Source organism: Phallusia mammillata, chromosome 6, assembly GCF_965637545.1.
Source record: "Phallusia mammillata chromosome 6, kaPhaMamm4.hap1.1, whole genome shotgun sequence".
Lineage (NCBI taxonomy): Eukaryota > Metazoa > Chordata > Ascidiacea > Phlebobranchia > Ascidiidae > Phallusia > Phallusia mammillata.
The window spans coordinates 4,910,185-4,935,647 of record NC_137257.1 but is presented as its reverse complement, the minus strand read 5'-3'; the positions used below and the strand labels follow the sequence as shown (position 1 = coordinate 4,935,647).

The 25,463-nt window shown below is 37.5% G+C and overlaps 2 protein-coding genes and 1 non-coding gene across 3 annotated transcripts; 1 reads left to right on the top strand and 2 right to left on the bottom strand.

Moving 5' to 3' along the window:
* Window positions 1-87: 87 nt before the first annotated feature.
* LOC145232162 (polypeptide N-acetylgalactosaminyltransferase 4-like) lies at window positions 88-18,201 on the top strand. The gene is made up of 13 exons (XM_080096690.1): window positions 88-408; window positions 979-1,199; window positions 4,076-4,242; window positions 4,639-4,788; window positions 4,947-5,073; window positions 13,275-13,382; window positions 13,727-13,844; window positions 14,179-14,358; window positions 14,734-14,877; window positions 15,533-15,640; window positions 15,817-15,963; window positions 16,593-16,731; window positions 17,825-18,201. The coding sequence occupies exons 1-13, from the start codon at window positions 88-90 to the stop codon at window positions 17,983-17,985; spliced, it is 2,091 nt and encodes a 696-aa protein (XP_079952816.1). The 3' UTR covers window positions 17,986-18,201.
* Trnay-gua (transfer RNA tyrosine (anticodon GUA)) lies at window positions 9,036-9,109 on the bottom strand. The gene has a single exon. It is a non-coding gene; the product is annotated as a tRNA-Tyr (tRNA).
* Window positions 18,202-18,249: 48 nt separating the features above from the next.
* On the bottom strand, window positions 18,250-25,338 carry LOC145232163 (hemocyanin, beta-C chain unit G-like). The gene is made up of 9 exons (XM_080096692.1): window positions 25,098-25,338; window positions 24,580-24,855; window positions 23,800-23,958; window positions 23,425-23,531; window positions 22,952-23,093; window positions 22,268-22,457; window positions 21,662-21,791; window positions 20,658-20,867; window positions 18,250-20,105 (listed from the first exon to the last, which is right to left on the bottom strand). The coding sequence occupies exons 2-9, from the start codon at window positions 24,830-24,832 to the stop codon at window positions 19,758-19,760; spliced, it is 1,539 nt and encodes a 512-aa protein (XP_079952818.1). The 5' UTR covers window positions 24,833-24,855; window positions 25,098-25,338; the 3' UTR covers window positions 18,250-19,757.
* Between the last annotated feature and the right edge of the window lie 125 nt (window positions 25,339-25,463).

Sequence of the window (25,463 nt, the reverse complement as noted above, 5' to 3'; positions counted from 1 at the left end):
AAAAATAAACTCAACACAAAAAAATCACTTTGTTTTTCATGCAGAATCAGAAAGAGAAAATAGGTAATACGCCCGGCTAAATAGAACATGCGAAGTTTGGTAAGGTACGTGCCGCGTCGATACCGCATGACAGCGCTACGGTGCGCAGTCGGTTCAGTGATATTGCTTGTTATTTACATCATGATGTCGGGGGAGCAATCGTCCACCGGCGCAGGAAGAAACGACGACCCTCATTTTCAGTTTCGCGACGATCACAACGCGATGGCAGGCGAGATACTGGACCAGGTCGCTCAAGAGATGGAAGAGCAGCAAGCTCTTGCTCCTGGGAGCCACCTAGGGGATAGCGAGGTCGTCGAGAATGAAGGAGGAGCTGGAAACTTTTCGGAAGAAGGGATGCTGAAACCGGAGGTAAGTGACTTGTTTTCGTGACATTTTAGCGAACTTTTTTCCACAAAAAGAAATCACTCTACGTCGGCGAAAAAAGTATGCTAACTTTGTGCAGATATTTCAATGAGTTACCCCAAAATACTACGTAATAGTTCTAAAATAGCACAAAAAGAAAATTCCTGGTTTAATTATGTCAGTATGGAGTAAAAAAAGTAATTTCTTCAGGTTTCTGCGGAATTCGATAGGGCAATAGCCTTTATTGCATGACAACTAACAAAAATGCAATTGTTTGCGCACAATCGTAATGTGTTTTTTTTGTCTTGTCTTTGATCACAAGCTGTCTTTGGATCATTCTTATGCGCAATTTTGTATAACTAGCTAAAACCCTGCAATTAACTTTCGTTTTTCTGAAATACACATTCAGGCTTAAGGACCGCGAGCCCTTGATATAATAGCAAAGGGACCGTTTTGAAAAAATAATGAAAAAGTGTGAGAACCACTGGTATGGCTGAACACTATCAAGTATCAGCCCCGTACAGCCTTTTGGCTGGACCCTGAAAAAAAAGAACATTTTCAATTCTTGCGTTCCAGGTGTTTGAATATTTTACCGAAGATGAACTGAGACCTTGGTTCCCAAAGCCGCAAGCGAATCCTTCCGCTCCAGGAGAGTTCGGAAGACCGGTGAGGATCACTGATAACAAGGAGGAGACGAAGAAAAGGATTAAGGAGGGTTGGGATAAACATGCTTTCAACCATTATGTCTGTGAGAAAATTTCGCTACATCGCAACCTCGGAGACAAAAGAGACAAAGAGTAAGTAGAGTTTTAAAACAAATATGGATATGAGTTTAATGGCGATATGCTACATTTTTTTCGGAAAATGCTCATGTCATCATAAGTGGTAACTTATGAGAGACTGCATCAGTTACACCCGTTAATATCCACTTGAGTCACGTTAAATAAAGATAAAAAAGGTGCGAAACAAGCGTTGCATAAAAACTACATAAAAAACGCGCCCAGAAGTGAGGTGTAAGCCACCTGCAAACCAATATGGATAGGTGTGGGCTAAACAACGTATGGATGGGTTGGACGGACGGACACCAGGGGCGGCTCGTGCTAGGGTGCTGCGGAGCTGCAGCACCCCCTAGATATTTTTACTTAATATTCCCACCACAACATTACAGATAACTTTCATGATACTTATTTTTTTATTCTAAAGTATAATTTTTATGAGTAAAATTTCCGCCTTGATCGGCATTTTTTTCATTTAAAAAAAAAATTATGGCATTAATATGTTATCTATGGTGGAACTGCAGCTCCAGTTTCATGACTGATCGTGACGTTTCATGACGTTTTGCACTTGTGCGCATGCGCACTTGGGAAAGCTACATGCCGGGCGAAATAGGCGACAGGGTGCTGCGGCTCGCGCAGCTCCACCAATCACGCAGCGTGTGAACCGGCGTGTAGTTCAGTGTTGTCTGTTCCGGGTTTACTGTGCTACAAAACCAAACTCGTTTGCTATATTCTTGAGTTCGACAGTAAGTACAGTAAAATAATTATTTTGTCATCTTTTAATTTATTCTTTGAAGGTTAGTCGTGGTCTTTTAAGATGACGGTAAGTGGGCTTTAGTTTTTGCAGTGATCATTGAATTAAAAAGGATGAAAAAAATGTATCTACCCAAAAAAGTGTATCTACTTAAAAAGTGTATCTACCACCTTGGAAAAGAAAAAAAGGTCATCTAACCGTTTGAAAAGTCACGATTAACCTTTATAATAAAAACCTGAATAAAAAGTTAAGAAAACTGGGATAAAACATCCGCTATCTTAGTGATGACAATTTCAAGTTTGGGTTTCTTAACACACCATGTGGACAGTATTTGCAGCCAAGTGCAATCTTGTGTATTGATATAATGGACATGTACTGTTTCTCTAAAAACAGTAGCTGCTAAATTGCTTCACAGGAAATGTTTCTCAAAAATGAACATTCTACAGGGGAGATAGTAGTTACCACCAAGCATATCCTGTTGTTAGAAAAGTTACTGAAACTTTTAAAAAGAAAAGCCAGTTAGCCAGCAATTTCCATGAGTCTCTCAAAGGCAAAACGGTTCTTGTCAACACTAAAAAGGGAGAAAACTTTTCTAAGGAACACCATTATTTCCAAAAAGACTTGCACTTGCAGTGATAGCACTAAATAGAAGAAAAAAAAAACAGTTTCTTAGTTGTCATTTGGAAATCAAGGAAGAAGCTATCCATAATTTTGCTCAAACTATAACTTTATGATTCATTTAAGTTGTAAAATAGAAGCACAAGGTTCAATAATATGTTTTAAATTTAAGTGAGAGTCTTGTAATTTTCAAAGCTTGGAGAGTTTTGCACTTCAATAAAGGAATTATAAGCTACTTGCCACCAAATAAAGCAGCAAGTGTAGCAGTTAAGAGCCTTAAAAACAATTAATAGTTGTACACAAAAGTTAAGTAAAGATGTCGAATAAAATAAACAAGTTCTGACACAAATGTAATGTGGTCGTTAAATTTATCAGTTATGATACAAATTAAAACCTTTATGGCTAGTTTTTTTGTGGCAATTATAATCTGTGAAGTGTCATAGAATATGTTGAAAATGCTGACTGTGGCTATAAGTTACCTAAATGATTAGCAAGTGTGTTAGTTAGTAGTCATTGTTATAACCAGTTTTACTTTAATGTTGTCCAACTGAAATACTTCGATCTTTTTCGACTCATTTATTAATATTTTTTTCCATGTACTGTTGTTGTGTTTTACCGTATTTACAACCGCTTCGTTTCGAGTCTGTGTCACGTGTGTTTTTGTGCCACTTTTTTCCTGCATGTTATTAAGTTTGGTCCGTCGCTGTGCAAGTAAACAAAATTCCCCAATCATACCGTCTGCGGTTTACACTCGTGTGCATTATTGCGTAACAAACATTACGTCACAATGGAGTTGCCGATTAAGATTTGTATTACTTGTTTTTGTACATAAAACAATGGCTAGAAAACTAGAAATTTTTTTTCTATATATTGCCAACTAATATTTGTTCAATAAAGGCTAAAATTTGGAGCAGCACCCCCACAAATTTTAGGCACGAGCCGCCACTGACGGACACGTAGATCTGCCTGCCTAAATCGCTGAAGATCCAATCACAATCGCAGGCCTAACTAGTGACAATCGCAGGTCTAACTATGTGACAATCGCAGGTCTAACTATGTGACAATCGCAGGTCTAACTATGTGACAATCGCAGGTCTATACCGAACCAAACAGCCGTGTTACATTAGAACACACAACCTTGAATTTTTTTAAAGCACTCGCGTTTGTAACTAATCCAAAACCCAGTATATGAAACCTTAGGCCAAACGGAATCAACCGTTATACACATTATTTGCACAGAATATAAATTTCATCAAGGATTTTGACATCTTCAGCTCCTGTGAGCGAATACAACACTGATATAAAAAGCGAAAAAATAGTAAAATGGTAAAACTATTAAATAGTAAAGCAAGCTGCCAGTATTGCATGCAACTAACTTGCCAGAGTTAACGCAGAACCGTTTGTAACTAAGCTACATTGTTATAGATACTGGAAGAGTAACAGCCCAAATATAATAGCGGTCACATGCTAATTAGAGTTATTTATGTTCCAATAAAATGATATGACATTTTTACTGCACTTTTAGGTGCAAGGAAAGAAAATGGAGAAAACCTGTTCCTGACACATCAGTAATCATAATCTTCCACAACGAGGCATGGTGTGCCCTCCTGCGGACAGTGCTTAGCGTCCTGGAAAGTTCTCCCAAGGTTTTACTTAAAGAGATTTTGCTGGTTGATGACGCCAGCACACTCGGTATGTACGTCTAACAAACATTTTACGTCAATATTCACCAGAAAATGGTCAAAAAATAAATCAAATCATTTTAACTTTTGAGACCAGTATTGCTTTACTAATATTATCTTGTATTTCTGTTGAGGTGGGATTTAAATTCCTATAAGGCTCTTGTCGTGGGTTCGAATCCCACCGCATTCGTCTTTAACGTATTTTTGAGCCTATCAGAATGCAGTTTTACTTGCTTGGGAAATCACTTTTCGGATTTAAGTCAGCCTTGTGTAAACATCAAAGTTTTCACAATTTCCTGTCATGCAACATCCTATAAATATTTCCGAGGGTTTGCCACTAACTGTAATGAACTTACAACAACTTGATCACATCCTAAAGAAAAAAGTTAAAGAGTTTTGTGTTTAGACGACTTGGGAAAGAAATTGGACGATTATGTCGCAAAACTGAAGGTGGTAAAGATCATACGGTTACCTGAACGGTCCGGATTAATCAGGGCCAGGTTGGCTGGAGCAGAAGCTGCACAGGGACAAGTCCTCACATTCCTTGACTCACATTGTAAGTAACATCTTAATTATGAGTTAAGTTGCAACTCAGTTCTCATAACGGTACCGCTGTTCTATATAGTAAACCACTGCATAACGGTTAAGATAGGGTAATATGTATGCTGTTTAGTAAGATGTCATTTTTCCCCCTTTAAAAGTTATAATTTTCAGGTGAGTGCGCCCCTCACTGGCTGGAACCAATGTTGGAGCGAATCGCTGAAGATCCGACCAGGGTTGTTTGTCCGGTGATCGAAGTTATAGACGCCGATACGTTTTCGATGAGCCTCACCACAGCAAGGTAATTTTAACTATTTGTCCGTCAACAACTGATCACCTATTACCAGGGTTGCCATACCGCCCTTGTTTCCAAGATTAGTCCTTATTTTGAAGGGCAATGTCTAAAAAAGTGTATTGTTCTGATTTCTAAGACGGTCCTTGAGTCCTTATTTTGTCTTATTTTCAACAATTGCAAGGAACAGACTTAGTGAAATGACAGTCAAATCCCTGCTACAGGTAAAAGTTAACCTATACCTGAGCTGTCATGAGATGCACAAAGTATTTTCTACGAACAAGGAGTTGCTGGAACAGATTGTTTCGGGCCAAAAAATATGGCATGTGACATGGCATGACTTGCATAAATGTAAAGATTTGTTCAAAAACGTTTTTTCTTTGTTTTGTATGAAAATTTAAGTTTACAATTGTCCTTATTTTGGGTGCAAGTCGATAAACAGGTACTGAACTTCTAAGAACTGCTGTCAAAGATTTTTTTGTTTTACTTGAAGTGAGAGTGATTCTTTTTGAATAAGGTTTGCCAGTTTTTACCAGGAAAATATTTTTATTCTTGGCTATCTGTTTTAATTGTTTTGAGTGATAAGTGTTGCGCAAAAGAGTGTTTTTTTCTGTGTTGGATGCAAAATATTTGGGTTAAAAGACAACACAATTTTGTTGTTTTTGGTATTCTTTTACGGAAGACGGGAGGATTTTGTCCCCAAAATATCAGTTTCTTATGGTTTCTCTTGGTTATTTGCAGGTTTAAGTGTTTTTTTTCTTTAATATTTCACTGTAGAAACGCACATATGGTTAGCATATGTTTAATCACTACGGGTTGTTTTACCTTCTAAAACAATTTGAGTAGTTTGTGGTGGTGGTTTTCACATCGTATGAGGCTGTAAGTATGTTTGCCTCGAATTAAATCTGTTCAAATGCATTCGGTAAGTCAATTTTCTTCTTTTAAAGTGATTAGTGTTTGTAAATACATTTATAAATGCGTTGCGAACACCGAGCTGTTTTCGCATGTGCAATATACATCGATCTTGGTTTGTCCCAAACTTTAGAAAAATATGCTGGTTTCCTTAACAAAGCAAGTTACAAAAAACGACATTTGTTTTTTAAACCAGCGGTTCTCAAATTGTGGTCCGCGGTCCTCGAGGGTCTGCCTAGCGATTTTAGAGGGACTGCGAGGTATTTCCATACATGCAATCTTATTTATTATCAGATCTGTGACTGTAAAAGCAAAAAATATGTGACTGTAAAAGCAAAAATTAGACATTTAAATAAGTCTTCTTTGAAAAGAAATATTCCTTCATTTGAGGCGTTTTTTCGTTTAGAATATTTAAAACTGTGCATTGTGCACCTAAATTACATTATTGTTTTAGTTTTATTTGTGACGTAATAAATTGTCCTTGAACTTTTAGTTGTCATCTACAGGTTTTGTTTCGCTTAGGTTTATTCCGTTTTATAAATAAGTTTATATTTAGCTTGGGCCGCGACTCGCGAGTGCGCGAGAAAATGGCAAAGGAACCGTTATGACAAAAAGTTGAAAAAAAAGAACAAATGTTTAAAAACCACTGTGTTGAACAGCTTGCTTCAATTTCAGCATCAGGGCTAAACAAATGACACAAATTAAAACATTTTTTTTTAGTTGTAATACCTCACTAATCACTACATCTATTTTTACAAGTCCAGTTACAATCCTCTGAAAAGCATGGCCAAACACCAATCTTATAGTTGTTTAACGAAGCACGTAATATTATCTTAATCCAGGTCAGTGCAGCGCGGAATTCTGGGATGGAACCTGAATTTTAACTGGGGCCCACAGCGTCCGGCCCCAGGCCAAGGATACCGAAATGACGCTGCAATCACTTCACCCACTATGGCCGGGGGCCTGTTCGCGATGAGCAAAAAATATTTCAACCATCTGGGAACTTATGATCCTGAGATGAAAGTTTGGGGAGGCGAAAACATTGAGATGTCACTTAGGGTAAGTTTTGTGTCACTCGTTTGAGGCTACTCAAAGCCTGTTTTTGGCTACTCAAAAACTAAGAGTTTAGCCAATAAAAAACTGAGTTTTGAGTTCCTTGAAAAAAATGGCCATTTTGCCAAAAAAACAACATTTTTAACACTTAAAACCTGAGTTATCAAAAAGTATCAATTTAAATCTGAATTTTTTTTGGGAAAAAATCTTAGCATTTTGTCAAAAAATTTAGTTTATGCCATTCAAAAATTTAGGGGTACGTGTCGCTTAAAAGCAAATGGTTATGTGTCACTTAAAAATTGGCGGCTGTGTTTCAACTAAAAACTGAGAGTAAATGGCAATCAGAAACTAAGAGCTGTGTGTCACTCAAAAACTGAGAGCAGAATGCCAATCAAAAGGTGAGTTGTATCTCACTCAAAGTGTAAGGGCCATTCGAAATCTAAGGGCTATATGTCACCTAAAAACTGAAGGCTATGTGTCACACAAAAAATTACGGTAAAATGAAAACTAATATTTAAAATCTGCAAAATAAGTAGTGTATCACTCGAAATCTAAGAACTATGCGTGTTACTCAAAAATTTATAAGAGATGTACTGTACATGTAATGTATGATAGAAAAACGCTGTTAAAACCATCAATTGGAATTACATACATTTCAATATCTTTTATCTCGAAGATCTGGACCTGTGGTGGGACTTTAGAAATCCACCCCTGCTCTCACGTAGGTCACGTGTTTCGCAAGAGGGCGCCCTACTCCCATCCAGGCGGAGGAAATGTGATAACAAGAAATAATAAGAGAGTAGCCGAGGTGTGGTTGGATGAATACAAAGAACAATATTACAAGCGGGTGCCAAGTGCAAAATCGGTAAGAATTTTTGGATTAAGCTGCTAATTTTGCGGCGTCGTAATTATGTAACTTATTTTGTTTTTGTTCTATCCTGAGGTTTTTCTGCGTTATTGCAACACAAACAAGTGAACCTAAATTTAAGCTTACAATCTCTTTGCCATTGTCAACCGGTCAGCACGAACTTGGAATCCTAAGGCCAAACATACCCAGTACACTTCAAGCATTTTTTTCAAATAATAGGACACTTGACTCGATAACTCATACAGTTGTCTTCGATGGCTGTTTTCCAAAACCGTTCAGATTTAACAAAATTGACGAAGTGACAATACAAATGAACTTTGATCTACTTAAACTTTGGGTAAAAATTTATGCCCCATTTATGTGATTCGTCTTTCCTAGGAAACACATATGATTTGTTCTGTTACTTTACAACATGATATTTAATGGTTCCGCTTTGAAATTAAATTATACAAAATTTTCAGTGACTTTTGAAATGTTTAGATCGATGCTGGCGATACGTCGATGAGAAAGAAGCTCCGTGAGGACCTCAAGTGTCGAAGTTTTAAATGGTATCTCACTAACATTTATCCGGACCTGTATGCGCCACCTAAGGAAGATATCCTGAAGAGCGGAGAGGTTAGCCGAGATTGTGGTGTACCGGATTGCAACTTAAATTTGACAAAAGGGAGAGAACACTTGCTCTAAAGTCTAAACTTTTGGGTCAGACTAGTAAGCACGCTCGAAACTTGGAAACCGACTCGAACCACTTTTTTCATAAAGCCGGATCAAAGCTCGAAAGTTGGATATAATGCGGCATTTTTCAAGCCTTTCAAGCCAAGTCTCAAGCCCGTTTTATTCAACCTGATGCCCAATCCCGAACCCGAACCGAAAAGCCCGGTCAGATTTACGACTGTGATTTGGGTAGTCCCCATTTCTTCGACTTAAAAATATGAAAACAAAACGTTTTGTGTAGCTGATAGATTAAATATAATTAACAAATAAACTGAGATGAATACATTCATACTGGGATCAGCCTTGAAGCGTCGATGCAGACCAGCGATCACGGCATACTAATGTACAAATCATAGTACGCCAGGCCTATAAAAGGCGTCATAGCGAATCAGCCGGTCTCCCAAGCATTCCCAAATGGCAAAAATTTAGCCTGCGGTGGGATTCGAACTCACGACAGGAGTCTTTACGGGACTCGCGCTCTACCAACTGAGCTACACAGGCTCAGTGGAGAAACCACCGAAAGTCGAATCACAAGCACCGTTGCCTACCTTGTATGCTGCGCATGTCAGCTTGGGATACCGGCTGATTCGGTATGTCTTTAATAGACATGCCTTAACAAATAAACCCGTGGAAATATTGAGTTTTTGTTGACTTTCAGTGGCACAACGGTGATAAGAGTGGAAAATACTGTCTGGATTCAGCAAACCCGGATGGAAAAGTTGGTGTAAAAGCAAACATGTATATTTGTCATGGGATGGGGGTGAATCAGGTAAATGACCTTTTATATATTGTAGTTTTTTTTCAACAGTGATTTAATTTTGTGTGCTTGGTGTTTTATTTATCTCATTCTGCAAAACCACATTGCTCAGTTAGACTTTACGGGAGTCTAGATGTTTTTGATCATCCACAAGTAAGTTTTCCACGCAAATAAAGCTTTTTTCGCCTTGCCTCATTGCAACATTTTTTCTAACATTTTTATCGTCGCATCAAGGGAAATTCGTTACATTTGTTTACCAACAAAATCTCCTGACAAACAAATCTAAAACTTAATATCTAGCGCAGTGGTTCTCAATCAGGGTCAATGGCACCCCAGGGTGTAAGCTCACTATGTACACCCACCAAAAGTTAGTGAGCCATTTTCTTTAATAATGCTCAGAATTAAGTGTGTGCTGCAAATGATAAAATTTTCTAATTTAATCGACTATTTCCCACACTATTTGCCCATATTGAGGTTATTTCTAGCCAAAAAAATCATCCAGATACATCATGGACTTCACAATTTAGTTGGGTTTGCTACATACATTTTTGGTAGGGGGCCACAGGTCTTACGAAAGTTATTTTTAGAGGGGCTCAGGGCATGAAAGTTTGAGAACCACTGGTCTAGCGTATCCTAATTTTGACACAATTTTTGAATTTTTGTTTCAGGACTTTGAATACACGCGTCAGCACGAGATCCGGCATAATTATGTGAAGGAACTTTGTATGCAACCAGACGGAGCTTCGTTGATCGCACAAGAGTGTGTTTATCCCAAGGGTCCAGTTCCCGCCCAGCAAAAATGGGAACTCACTTCAGTAAGTTGAAAAATGATGATTAGGTACAACATTTGTGGGGTGATATGATTGACCTGTTTCATACTAAAAACGACTGTTTACGTCCAAAAACAGTTGTTGATTTGAAACAAATGTTGCACTTGCATTACCTGTAGCTATCTGGGCTTCTTATAGACTTTTGCGCTAAAAAGTGAGTTTATAAAAGCGTGCCCATAGAACTACAAAGCAAAGGATCATAGCTGGGGGAAATGGGGGAAATTTATATTGAACATAGATAAACGTTAGAAAACTCTTTTAAATATGTGGCATTATCATTATTTTAAAAGCAGGGAAGAGTGTAAGAATGTCTGCCAAAAAGTCCAAAAAGCAAAATGTATAACTTGCGGCTGTAAACACCACTGAAATTTTGTACAAATTTAAATCAGTGTCATTGTATTGTATTGTATTGTAACAACTTTATCCCACAGTACGCTTTTTGTGGGGTGTTATTCCGACACTAAATTAAGAAATAAGCATCTTGCTAGCAACTCTAAATCGTCTACTAAACGCATAGCGCGTCAATTCTTTAAAAAACAACGGTAGCGCACAAAACAGTATGGGAAACACTGTTGTTGTAAACAAACTTCTCTCTTTGCAGGACGGTCACATAAAACACGTTCTATCCCAGAAGTGCATAGAAGCAGTGGACACTTATGTTCTTGTTCAACCATGCCTTGACAGGCCATCGCAAACTTGGTCAATACAAGAGCTAAGGAAACATTAACGTCTCCAGTGGAAGGCCACGGACTTGTGGTGGATACGTATATGTTTGCGATTCGGGTCGGGTGATAAGGCCAAAGGGCCGAAGCTGATTAGATCTTTTGTATTGTAGAGTTGGTAATTTGAGAGAAAATTACCGATAAAGGCAAAAGACATGACAAGAGTTTAAAGTAGATGACATTTAGCATAGATTGTAGATTGCTTAAGGTCATTTAAGCGGTGCTCATTGTTTTTCTTGCTTTTTAGATTATGAGACGCAATTTAGTACCATTTTTAGGTTTGAAAGGCTTGTGTTTGAAAGTTTATAGTTCATTAGGATTGTTTTTTTTTTGGAATAAACACGAAATAATGAAAGTTGGTGAATAGGGACCCTACCAAATTAGCGTTGGCAAAAAATACACACATGTCTTAGTTTAAAATCGTACCTTGGTTTTCAGTAACAAACATACGACTTTTTCTATTTTACCTTTGCAGTATAATCGTGTCTGTTATTTATTTCCGCTACTGGAAGAAAAAATGTATTTTTAAGTCAAAAATAATTTCTCTATGAAACATCATTGAAGTATTTAGTTGTTTCCCGATTTTATTTGCACGAATGACTGGGTGCTTATATGTGATTAGTCCTATAGCTTTCCATTATGATTTATAAGCATGTATTTTATTTACCACAACAGTTCCCAAAACGTATAATTTAAAAGTGTTTTTATCCACACAAGGCTCGTATTATATGTTAGTCTCCTTGTACGAGCATTTATGGTATCAAAGTGTTTACAATCTAAGCCTGTTTAGTTGCGAACTCGAACTGAAATGACTATGTTAGCACGTTTTGTCACGGTTGGTTAAATCTCCTTTGAAATCTAGCTTGATGCACAGTGGTGGGATTCAGCCGGTTCGCACCGGTTCTATAGAACCGCCCCACGAAATTTTATGGAGGTCAGCGAACCGGTTGGTATTACTCGTTACTGTCAATGGACTTTTGTAACAAAACCGGCTGAAAAATATCACTAATATAATAGAACCGACTGACAAACAATTTGAATCCCTACACTGTTTATACATATCCATACATGCGGCTTGAAACTTGTTTTAGGGTTTGTATTTGAAAGTTGTTGAAAAAAAACTAACCTTGCTTGATACAGTAAATCTCGGTTAATCCGGACCCGTTTGGACCAAAACATTTGTCCGGATTAGCCTATGTCGATTAGTTAAAGCCTTATCACATGACAAATCATTTGTACACCAAGTTTTGTCCGAATTAGGCAAAGATCCAGATTAACCGAAGCCGGATTAACCGAGGTTTACTGTATTTATCTTATTCTGCATTCGGTTTACTGAGTTCAACAAAATGCGTTTCTGTGATTTTGGTTTTGTCGTACTGATTGCTTTAAGACGCGTGCTGTGCTTTTTTCCGGTGCAATATTTCTCTTTCTTCTTCAACATTGTGTTTGTATGACGTAAACACCGGAAACGCGCAGTTTCCGCTTCAATAAGCTTCGCAACAAATAGAAACGTAAAAGACGAATATGTCATATACTGTGTAGTTAGGTGCATATTATTCTACGTTAAACTTATTTTTATCATAGCTACCAAGTCTTTACTATACCAACGTTACATCTAAGCCGTGCAATTACGTACTGAACAAGAGAACCTTTGCTGCGCACAAACTGGTGTGTGGCCACTGTGTGCACATCTATAATGTAGACCACAGTGGTCTTTAGTGTATTCAAGGAGCTTGTTAGTATGTCCAGGCACGTGAAAATTCAAGCTTCGCCTAAACTCGTGTGTATAGCCACCGCATACACACATGATGTTGCTCGGGGAAGTTGTGTGTTTGTCTTGACACGCGAGACATGGAAAGAAAAAATATTGGTTGTGACCAAATTGAAAAGCAACTTAGTTTAATGAAGTGTTTCTTAACTTGTGTTAGTTACCGACGAAGTTCTATCTGAGATTTAAACATCCTTTAGTCAGCGATTTTTTTCTGCATCTCATAAAATACCAAATGTTTGATGCATGCAAACCACATGTCATAACGTTGCCTAAATCGTCGCACAAACATATCGTCATAGAAGTTGCAGTTTAGTGCTCCGTTAATACTTTTACGCTCGGCGTGTTCGTAAAGGTCGAAACCAATTTGTCCATAGTTGAAACCTTAAATTTGATTCGAGTCTAAGGTGAAATAACATGTTTTGACTTAACGAAGTGGTAAAAAATGAGAATATTTTAGTCGTTGTAGAAAATGGTTGAGTCGCAGTGTAATTCATGATTTGTACGTGGTTGTCTGTTTGTGATGAAGTTTTTATCTTTTTGCCATTCATTGGAGCACAACCATTTGTCATTCCATTCTGTATCATAGACACGTGCCACAGGGAGCCTTCGGCTGGGGTCTGGAATTTCACTGGGCTACTCAACCTGGAAACAAGGGAATGGAAATACAAGAGAATGCTAGAGATGATCCTTTCACGTAAGATAACTCTTACCCAAATATATAATTAACGGTGCAATAGAGTTGTAAGTTAGGCTGGGCTTTCGGGTCGAGTCTGGGAAAAAATTGAATAAAACAGGCTTAATTCAAGCCTAACTTCACACTCTGGGCTTATTGGTATTGGTGAAGCAATATCACCGACTTTCGGACTTTGATGAAGTGTTGTGAAACAATGATACCAAAACCTGTCCGTCTGCGACGCGGTAGAAAACAAAAATTGGGGCAAATTGATTTTTAAAAATGGCGTAAGATGACCTGAACGAGGCTTCACACGAGAAAGTTGCATACTCTATTTTTAATTGCTCTCTGCTGTTGTATTCCAGAACCCCTGTCATGGCTGGTGCGGTGTTCAGCGTCGACAAAGAGCATTTCTTCCGGGTGGGGGCGTATGATCCAGATATGGACGGGATCGGTTCCGAAAATCTGGAACTTTCTTTCAGGGTAAAAAGACCACTAGTGAACTATAAGACTTAAACTGATGTCAGGCCATAACGTACACATATAACGTTGCTTACAGTGGTTTTTGCTGTACTTAGGGAGTTAGCTAATGTGTATGGCTAGACATATGAAGACCTATATACCGGTGTGTAATCACAGTGTGCTAATGTTGCTTACAGTAGTATAGGCACTGCTCTTGCCTAGCTTATGATTATGCTCAGACATACAAAAAGTATGAGGAATGTTGGTGGTAATACAATACCAAACCATCTTCAATCAGTTAAAATACTTCCAAACCGTTAAGAGCCCTTTACGTCCTAACATATTTTGTCATTAGATCTGGATCTGTGGTGGGTCAATTGAGATTGCTCCTTGCTCAAGAGTTGGTCACATAGGAAGGAGGAGGAAGCCTTATCAGAAGGAGTCAGATTTGGAGGCTGTCCTCCGGAACAAAATCCGAGTTGCAGAGTTATGGATGGGAGAATACAAATGGATGTTTTATCGAAGAACTCCCAAGGTACACTCCTGATTTAAAATTACCAGGTTAAAATTGTGATAAAATGACCAACAACAATTAGATTTGGAAACCTACTATCAGTACAAATTTTTTTATGGAGTCATAGCATTCGGTTCGCACCGGTTCAGGAGAACCAATTCTGGATTTTTTAGGTTTTTAGGTTCTAAGAACCGGTTGCGACCTGTAGCCTTAGGGCTGTAAATGGCCAAAGAGTTATAAGGTTTACAATTTGCCCAGGAGCCACTATTAAAAAATAAACATATTCATTTATTTAAATTTTCTAAACAATAATTGCCTACCTAAAGTTTTTCAGCAAAAAAGCTGACTTTGTGACCAATTCAAACCGCTGCAACTGACATTTGTCTAACATCGCAGGCCCGTACTATGTTGATTCCGGATTTGGACAAACGGCGTCAACTTCACGACGAACTGCAGTGTGGAAATTTCGAGTGGTTCATGAATGAAATATATCCGGACCTTCACATCGTCCCATACGAGGATCTTATCCTACATGGAGAGGTTTGTATTTGTTTTTAGAAAATCTAGGCACCAACCACAAAAAATCTTTAGAAAGTCCTCTATTATTGTATTACCTGAAAATTGTTCCAAAAAAACATATGCTGTCCAGGTCAAGGAACATCATGTATTTGTTTAGCAGGTTATTGACCAGTAATTCACGGTGAAATCAATTGTGACACATGTGGTAACGAAGCATAATCTTATGCAACTTTAAGAATAATTCAAAATCCAACAAATTGTAACTCATCGTGCGATTGCAATAGCACTGTAAAAACCCTGTCAGTGAGTGCCAACAAAAGCAATCTGGTATCATATTTGTCATAAGCATACTTACGTGCTTTTCCTCAACGTGAAAAAGAAATAGTTTAAAGTCGAGCTGATTTTTGCTTGGTGAAAGAAAACGCAACGACACAATTGTCCAAAATAGCTCCCAAGTACTGTTGTAACGTTTTTAAGGGAAAAACTGAAGGGTGTAACTGCTGGACAATGTTTAAGGCAAGCGACAATGTATCCAAACGGTTTTTAAAACGGCTTTATTACCACAAATGTAATAATTCAACAATATACTTCCCTGATATTTTGCAGGTTTTTAGAGTTTTAAAGATCTGATTTTACGTTGTTATACTTGACTGCTTGATTTAACATATTTCGACAGATTCGTTGTTCTAGCAACGAGGATTGGTGCTTGGAGTCAAACAACATTCATGGTAATCCAGGTTCTGTAGTTGATGTTGCACCATGCCATGGCGTTGGAAAGGGACAGGTTTGTATAAATAGTCTGTTGTGAAACCTAAAAACAAAAAAATGTAAAGTTGCAAAAAGCAAGTGATTATTTTAACAATTACAAAATTGCCTATAGTTAACTACATGCGCCAAAGCAAATGTAGATGCAATATGCCTGTGGTTTAGCATTTAAGTTACCTTTAAATTTTTCCTCAGTACTACGAATTAACGGAGCAGGGTGAAATCCGTCAGAACACGATTTCAGAATTGTGTTTGGCCGCGAGAGGAAATGAAGTCTGGACAGAAAAGTGCAGATATCCTTGGCATGACGTTCCCGCCTCGCATAAATGGCTGGTGCTGCCGGTATGCGTGTTAAAAAGCTGTAAAAAGGGCGGTTTTGTTATGTTTGCAATAAGACATCAAAAATCAGAACACATGAGTACAATTAACTGTAAAAAGTGTAGTTTTGTTAGCTGTACATCAAGATACACATAGTACCAAGAATTATATATACCAGAGTTGTAAACGGGCCTGAAATTGGAGCCCAAACCCGGCCCGAACCCAAAAGTACAAGCCCGAAACCCGGCCCGAACCCGTTTTTGAGAAGCCCGTTTAGGCCCGAAAGTTTGATTGACAGGCCTATAATTGAAGCCTCAGAAAAGACCAAGACAACAAACACAATAGACAACGCGAACAAGGCATTTTAGGGCTGTTTGACATTAAGTCAGGTCCAGCAACTGGCTATTTAGCTCGTTAAATTTGTTTCTAAGATATAAAAAATCAGAACACATTAACTCAACCGTTTTAGACTCGCAGCACCCTAGGAAAGTATTTTTGTTTTTCGGCATAATATGTAGGCTAAAATCACAAAATTTAACAAAATTTGAAAAGTAAGGGGTTTGTTGAAAATCACTGATGTTTTGCAAAGAATTTTTTGCCGATTTTGAAAAGCTTAAACCTAACAGCAAAAATTTGTTTACAACTTACTTCAGCAAGGTCAGATTTATCATCCGGAGACGAATCTGTGTCTGACCGCAAACATCCACAAGCGACAAGTGAGTTTACTGAAATGTGTAAAGCAGGGAACAACACAACTGTGGAAGATGGGACAAAAGGACGGGTATAAGGAAAGTAGGTACATCGACTTGTTGCAAAAACTCAATAGTATACGGATGTCACACAAATATGCCTGATGATGACAAAAAAAATTGTCGAAACGAAATGCTTTACACAAATACAGGGTCTGATTTTTTTGCTCGGAATACCCAATAAGCTTACAAGAAGCAGTGGAGCATTTTTTCAGTTGCACATAACTGATCTTAAGATGCGGTTTTTGAGTATTTTCTTATAGTGACTGCACAATCTACAAGTTAGCTGTACAACAATTTAGCAAAATATATATTCAACTAATGTTAAAGTTACCAAATAAAAACGTGTTGTTTGCTTTTCTGAACCATAAACCTGCCTCATGCCAAATTACCTTGATCTTATGCCACAAACTGACTGTCCACATTTTGCAAGTGCTTAAAATCCTTCAATAACAGCTCACTATAGAAATAAAAACTACCGCACATCATATTAAAACTCAGCAGACAACTTCAGTACTTTAACAACCACCCCATAAACTTTTAAAACACATAAAATGTCGCGGCCTGTCACCATACTTCTTCATTTTGTAACCAACATTACTCAACTAAAGCTAACTAGAGGTGTAAGGCCTGTATACGTGGATAAGAGCCTGGTTGCCGGAAGCGCGATGCGTCGTAGACCAATCAGCGTATTTTGGGTCCCTCGAGCAAAAAGAGGAATGTTAAAAAGTTCAACTAGACCAAACCGGAAAAGTGGCAACATGCAGTTAGAACAGTTGTTAGAAGTGGCAATTTACACTTATTTCCAAATGTTTTGTATTTCTTTGGTTTGACTACATAAAGTTGGTTAACATTAATTAACCGTTCTTTCAAGAATGTTGCTCCGATTTTCATCACAAAAATTACACCTTTGAGAGTGTTTTACTATGAATCCCATTTTTGGGTGTTCTATTTACATTGGCCTGCATGCTTACGTGATTTTTGTGTTTAACGGAATTTAGTAGTTTGAGCGCATAAGCGAGTTTCGGAACGCTTCGGAAAATTTCGGAAAATTTTGGAAAATTTTCGGAACTTTTCGGAAAATCTTTGTAATTTCATTATCTGACTGTTATAACATATTCTCATACTATTGCCAGCTCCGGCGGAGGAGGAAACGGAACAATTGGTCGGCGACCTGGTCGACAAACTGACGGAGTCGAATTCGACGGAACCGATCGATGGGAAGTCCCCCCAACTGAAAGTGGTATATGAAGAAGCTGTTTTACCGAAATCTGACGAAGCCGAAGTTAAAGAATGATAGTCAAACTATTGTATTGCTATTTAGAGAACATTTTTTCGCGTGCACGTTGCTGTAAAGCTAAGGGGATGGTCAGTTTTTTTTTCGATGTTTCAGTGAAAACGATTCTTGTCGCATTTTGATGAAATTAAATTCGTTTTAATGCGATTTGTGCAAGTTTGTAATGCCTGAAATTTTCAGAATTTTTTGTCGGTTGTAACTCAAATAAATCACTGATAGAACACTTATAGAATGAAGCGAAGAAATAAGATACAGAAAACGACGAAACACTGGTGCACAACGGTTTATCTCAAAAACTCATTATAAGACGAATTTTTGACATCATATGTATATTTTAAAGAAATTTCTGCACATAATTTTCTAAATGTCTTGGCCGAAACTTCCATACATTTTGTGTAAACAGCAACAAAAAATATATACAGCATATGATTGTGTCATAGCAAGCCTAAAATGAGACCGGCTTTCCATGATTATGAGATTGTTTTTCAACAAGGTTTTGCAACAACTAAACGTTACCACGGCTATAGCAATCAGGTAAAAAACTGCTTAGTGTATCGTATTTGTAAATTATCAACTTTGTGGTTCGTAAAAACAATCCAATGGTAGTTAAATGGCGCAACAGGTTCGTATATATTATAAATATAATTAGGATATGGAAGTCAAATATTACGGTCTGACGACTTCCACGAATGTTGGAGCCATTTGGGAGTGTCGGGAAAACCAATGGGCGTGGGATTTACGATAAAATCATCGGATGATTGAAACGAATTGTTTCCGGAATGTGTGGAACCAAAACAATTGAGGCACTGGTTGTGGTGGTGTTTCGCAACATTCCCAAACAGTACACAGAATACAGTAACTGGTATTCACTCATAATCTAGTGTTAATGCGAAACCCTGTTAGGTTATAGAGTTAGTGTCCGATCTGTGACAACCATGGTTTAAAATGTGTTAAAACAGTACTGGCGTTTGACTGTGACAGGAAATATACAAATAACTTCTTTTATTTCTTTATGTGCATGCATTAAAGGTTTGTAACAACCTAATAAGTTAAATATACTAAGATCAATTTGTTTGGGATATAATACATTTTAAAATTTTCTACAATAAATTTCAAAACATTTGCTTTTACATTAAAGATCCGTTTTGCAACAGTATATACAAGCTAAATAATTCAAGACAACATATAAGGCAATAGATCTGATCTTGGGTAAATAAAGTCTTTAAGGCAATAAAGAAGAGATGAGACACAAAATTTACATTTACAGAATAAATACAAATAATCACTGTGATGAGATAGTTGTACTATTGCAAAATTTAACAAACTGTGCGAAAGATGAAATAGGTGTTAAAGCTGTTGCGCAAATAACATGCTTCTTTTGTTTCTTACCTCATGTATTTTACTATGTAGCCTAAATCAAAAAAAAATGTAACATTTCCTCAATCAAAAAAAATTCAGAAGAATAAAATTCAGATTCTATTAAAATGTTTAAACAAAAACAGTACAACTGTCTTTAAAACGTCTAAGTAATAAGATTTAAAATTTGGAATAAAACAGTCTAAACACAGAAAAAATCCGAATAAATTTTTAAATGCTGTGCAATGGTTAAGCAAAACATTCAATGACATTCCAAAATAATGTTTATTAGGGATAATTATTAATAATGCTACATTTGTTACTGAATAAATTAGGGCAAAACACCGTTAAATAATTTAAGGCAACGAGGCAACGAAAACTAATAACAAACTTTCAAATCTTAACTTTTGTTTCAATCAACCTGTTAACTTATGTGGCAAAGAGCAACCTGCTGCATATTTAGTATTAGCATCTGTAATAACCCCTAAGTCAGGCGCCATGTGAGATACGAATGGACGTGCACTTCCGTAGTACGGGCTTCTATGCTTGGCTTTCAGATCTCTTACAAGACCTTGCCAAGAGCGCCTATCCAAATTGAAGTTGTCGTATTTGTAACCAAAAAGTTGCTCGTAATAGTAAGAGTTTCTGACAGTCCAAACTTGTGAATTTAACGTAACTCCGTTCGGGTTCATTGTAGCGTTGCAGAACGGCGACATCGGCCAATCAAATGATCCAGCTTTGTCAGGAGTCATTTTGGTTCCCATCTGTTACAATAAAAGCGTTGACAGTTGTAATAAACTTTTTAATAAATTTGTGGATAAAATCTCCCATGTACACAGTACCATTAAGCTAGAAATATAGCTAAACTGTTGGATCGTAGTATTTCCGACAGTGATCGATAATTTCATTATATTTGGTTGCATACATTATGGCATTTTTATCTTACGTAGCCTTTATAGTTGCGTTTATTTTTGTTAATTTGTTGCAATTAAAATTTAAATTTGGGCCGATACACTAAAACCTTTGAAGTCTAAAGTCTTTTAAGGTTAAACAGACTCTATTTAAATAAGATCCTGTAGATGCCTGTTACTTTTCAGTCTGTTAGCATACGCTACTGTTGTATCAATCCCTCATGCTAAGTCTCCGAGGACTTGTGGTAATATAAAATACTTCACACTGTTTGGGACGACATCACCAAATTTACCGAATGGTCCAGCTAAAAAAATATTCCACTTTCATCACTGTTTTGGGGGTGGATACTTTTTGAATTTGCGGCGTTACTGTTAAGCAGCATTGTACCAACGACATCACTCTACCTTGTGGTAAGATCCGATAAAACTCGACTCTGTCCAATCTTGGTCTCCGACTTCATCATGTATAGCTTTGTAAAGAGAGTAAAGTCTGTCAATCTGGCTGTGGTGAAGACTGAATATCGGATCAAACGCAGAGTAGGTGATGGTCAGCATACTGTACAGGCAAATGTGTTGGATAAAAGAACCCTTTCCGGTACAAAGGCAATTGTGAATCTGTAATGTAAATTTTTCTATGTTCATGTTTAGAAGCAACAGCAAATGATTTTGGACACTATAGCTTTCAAATATTCTATTGAAAATCTGTTATCTAAATGATTGTTTTGGAGAGAATTTTTAATAACCCTTTGGTAAATACCCTAACACAGTGGTTCCCAACCTTTCGTGGACCATGGCCCCCTTAAAGTAACTTTTTGGCCTCGTGGCCCCCTTCAAGTTACCATGTAGGACCTGTGGCCCCCTTGATATGTAGATAGCAATCTCGCGTTGGAATGCGGTATTAATTTTGGCCTTAAATAGGTCTAATACAGTAAATGAGCGTGATAAACCTCACTATAAACAAATAGTATGTGAAATAGTCGATTAAATTCGGGAATAAAGTTGAAGTGAAAACGACTTTTAGTGGGTGTTTCTTGTGAATCTACGCCCGTGGCCCCCCGGAACATAGCTTGTGGCCCCCCTGGGGGGCCATGGGCCCTGGTTGGGAACCACTGCCCTAACAGAAATCATCCATTTTGCAAAGATTAAATTTTCACACAAGATTTAATTGAAAACACGATTTAATTTTTTACGTATGTTTGATTACTTTGTATTTACACGGAAGTGTATGATACTAATTTTTTCTATTTTTGTTTATCAAAGTGATTTGGAGTACTCACTTGTTTTAAATTTACTCCCTGATAAAAAAACAACAACAACATAGAATAGGCAATCAAGGTAAATGTTAGCCGTTTATCAAACTTACAATAATAAATTAATATTCAATTTGAACATGACATGGCAAATTATACCTGATTATGTGGATGCTGCTGCATTAGGTCGTAAGTTGCATAGTCGGGCATATTCATTGCTCTAATCACACTCCGTAACAAAAGCTTTTCCCACAAAAGGCCGTCCATATTAGGAATTCTCCAAGTGCGACTAGATACAAAATCAATAGTTTATGTGACAGAAAATTTTTGGCAAACACGGGGTTAGGTATTGCAGGCTTTTCAATAGTTTTTTATACTACGTCTGCGTTATTTTTCTTCCAGTCCCTACACTTTGGCCACAAAACAAAAATGTTTTGAATGATTTACAGACCGCTTAAAAGTTATTTACGTGAAAGAACACTTTAGCTTTTCGTGAACAGTTTAACAAAAATGCAAAGTTTTTCTCAATTTAACGAAAGAAAAAGTGTCGTTTACGTCATTTTTAAACCCAATTGGCAAAATTTTGTCAATGCTATTGACAAAAATATTCGATTATCCGGTTTCTGTATGAACAATGCGCGTCATAGGGAACCCTATAATGAAAATAATCACTTTATGCTATAATGCGTAATTGTTTTTACTTTACTTGATCCTTAACTAGACAAAACAGGTAAGAAAAGTATTTTTTTCTAGTTATCACCTTACCAAGTTTCATTGATAACTTTGACGTGGTTTGTCATGATTGAGCCATGAAACGGATTCTTAACGTATTTGTTAAGAACGGAGTCAAAAATCTCAGCATCTCGGAACAAATAAGGCAAGGTGGTCCATCCACGTTCAGTCCAATCCCAGTACGGCATACCAATTGACTTGTCCTTCAGAAATTTGTTCATTCCTGTTCACAATGTGTTTGTATTGTTCATAATGCGTAAAATTTTCATTATCAAATTTAATTTCGGCGAAGTATAAACCAAATTATCTGCAGTTCTATAGAGCGTTTGAAAGTATTTTAGGATTTTTCATTATTACTCCAATGCAGTGGGTTAACCTGGGGTAATTACCCAACGGGGTATTTTGACAATTTTGTTTTTGGGGGGGGGGTCATTTTATGATAATGTACAGCTTTGTGACGTCATGTTTGGTAACTTTATTATTTTTCTAAATATTCAAGGGTTTCAAATAAGAGATGGTGTTAGATTTAGGAAAAATTTCTAAATCAGAACATTTTTGTCTCCCGCACTAACATTACTTGTTTCTCCAGCAGGGCTAAGAATTAGTTTCTATTTCAAGGATTATTTTCGTACATCACAGATTTTCCATAATTGCTTCAATAACATCCTCAGTTTGGTGTTTTAATCCACTTTGCAAATACACGCATATTTAACTTACCCATTTCCAATTGGACAATATGTAAACGATGCCAGGCCAGGAATAATGGATGAGCGTGCCAACTGCAGTGACCGTTTCCGTGTCCAACGATAGTTTTGTACCAAGGACATTCGAAAGGCCATCCATGCCACTTTACAATATACTGTGGCAAAGGGAAAAAATGTAAACAAAATTGCAATAAACTTTGTAGATACAAAGGTCGAAGAAAAATTTTTAAAATGAAAGCGAAACAATGTAACATAACAATATCGGAACCAATTATGTCGACACCAGGGCCAAACCTTGGAAAAACTCTAGACGGGCTCTAACCATGTCAAAAAAGGCGAAAAAAATGTAGGCATAACGATATTATAACTGACTATGTAGACACAAGATTTTAAAACCAAAAACAATTTCCAAACAGGTTTTAAGCATGTCATACAAAAGCGAAAAATTTTTTAACAAATCTGAAAGAAACATAAATATGCTTTTACCTGGAAGCCGTCAGACGAGTTTTCCGCTTTAAACTTGGTGTAAGCTTGAATTAAATCGTGCATTTCTTCATCAGTTAGTGTTCGAACGTTCTTACGAGTTACGTAAGCTGCGAAAAAATAGTAAGTTCCTCAGAGCGTTTTCAAAGTGTGTTGCTTATACCCACTTTTAGATACTGTTATGCATGTTTGCATTAACCATTCGAAAGCAGTGTTTAGTGTTCATTCTGTAACAAACAAACTTTAATTCAAGGTGACTTCAGTTAAGACGCAATAACTGGACAATGTTTGTCAAATCAACGATAAAATCTTCGAACATAGTCTTGGACATGTGGCCTGCACGTAAAATTATAAATTAACGTTATCGCAGCTACTTACGTTTTGTGACGGCTGAGCATTTTCTTCCTTCACTTCCAACACCTTTGCATCTTCCCAGCACAGTAACTCCATTTGATTTACAAATCCTTCCTCTCGTCTGCAATCCGCCCCATGACGATTTAATACAAGTGCTCCAAGATGACCAACTCCCCCAAGCGGCTGAAATCAAATTAGGATAAACTTACATTCATAACTGGGATCAGCTCTGAAGCGTTCATGCTCACCATCCATCATGCATACTCACATATAAATTATGGCAAAGCCTGTTTTGCAATAACAAATACACAGACTCTTTTGAGTGAGCTGAATTTGTCAGCTAAGTAATGTTATGACAAGGCCTATTAGAAGCGTTGTACCAAATCAAGCCGTATACTTAATGGAAGTGCCAAGGTGTTTTTATATACAGTATGGCACAGGCTAGAACAATTTCATAACCCGAAAGGCTGCCTACGCCCAGTGGTGGGATTCAGCCGGTTCGCATCGGTTCTGTAGAACCGTCTCACGAAATTTTATGAGATCAGCGAACCGGTTAGCATTACTGGTTACTGTCAATGGATACTGTCAACTTTTTTTGCACAGAACCGGCAGAAAAATAAGACTTTTTGTGATAGAACCAGCTGACAACAAATTAGAATTCCATCACTGCCTACGCCTGTATATTAACCAACCTTTTTAAACCGAAATCGCGCAACGCACAAAAAATACTGAAGCACTTATAACCAATTTAAAAAATATGGAAATTTGTAAAATAATATAGAAATTCAAAAAATAAAATTCTACCTTTATTGCAGCTTTTGTTGTCGTCTCCAATACTGTATCCTTTCTTGCAGGTGCACTTGCAGCAACCAGTACCAGTATCTAACATTTTTCCGTGCGCACATTTGGCGGTGCAGAACACATTTCCCGTCGGACATTTCTTGTTTTCAGACGCCCGCAAGGCGGCGGTAAGGAGACCCTTGGTTGTTGCGTCACTCATCGGTATCAACGTCACGTCCGGTTCTGATTGAACTTCGTCGAAGTTTTGGTAGAACATGACTTCTTTGCTTTGCTTTAGGCCTGAAAACATGGATAAGTAAAAAACATGCACTGTACAGCAATAAAACTAAATATATGTGGAACAATTTAATACTTTGATTAGTTATTTAGTCAATGAGACACAACTGTGTTTAAAAAGATCAAGTTTATTTCCGTTGGTTATCTACCCTTGAGTTCAAAAATTCAACGCAAATGTCTCTACCGCTATCGCTTCACGATGGAGTATTTTTCACAGTGCGTGCTTGTGCTTTTGTAGAACTCACCTGTACTTTGCCATGAAAGTTGCGGACAGTGGACACTGTTTTGAACTAAGGTCTAATCAGCCATGTTTGTGACAAGACATTGGCCGTTTATGCTACTGTTAACCTCAAAATCCATAGCCATACAACTGACATCCGAGATTGCTTATCTAAAGCCTTACAAAGCGGCGCAGCACAAAATCAACTTAAGTTGCTCATAGGTATAACTTATTATAGTATACTATCTACTGTAAACACATTTGGCTACGAATATCACAAAAATACTAGACAGGATGATAAGGCATGGGACGTTTTCCGAAAGAAGCCTTGGGCAAGGAACGCAGCGCAACGCTTTTTTAATCAATTAGCGCGATTCGCATGCTGTTAGGC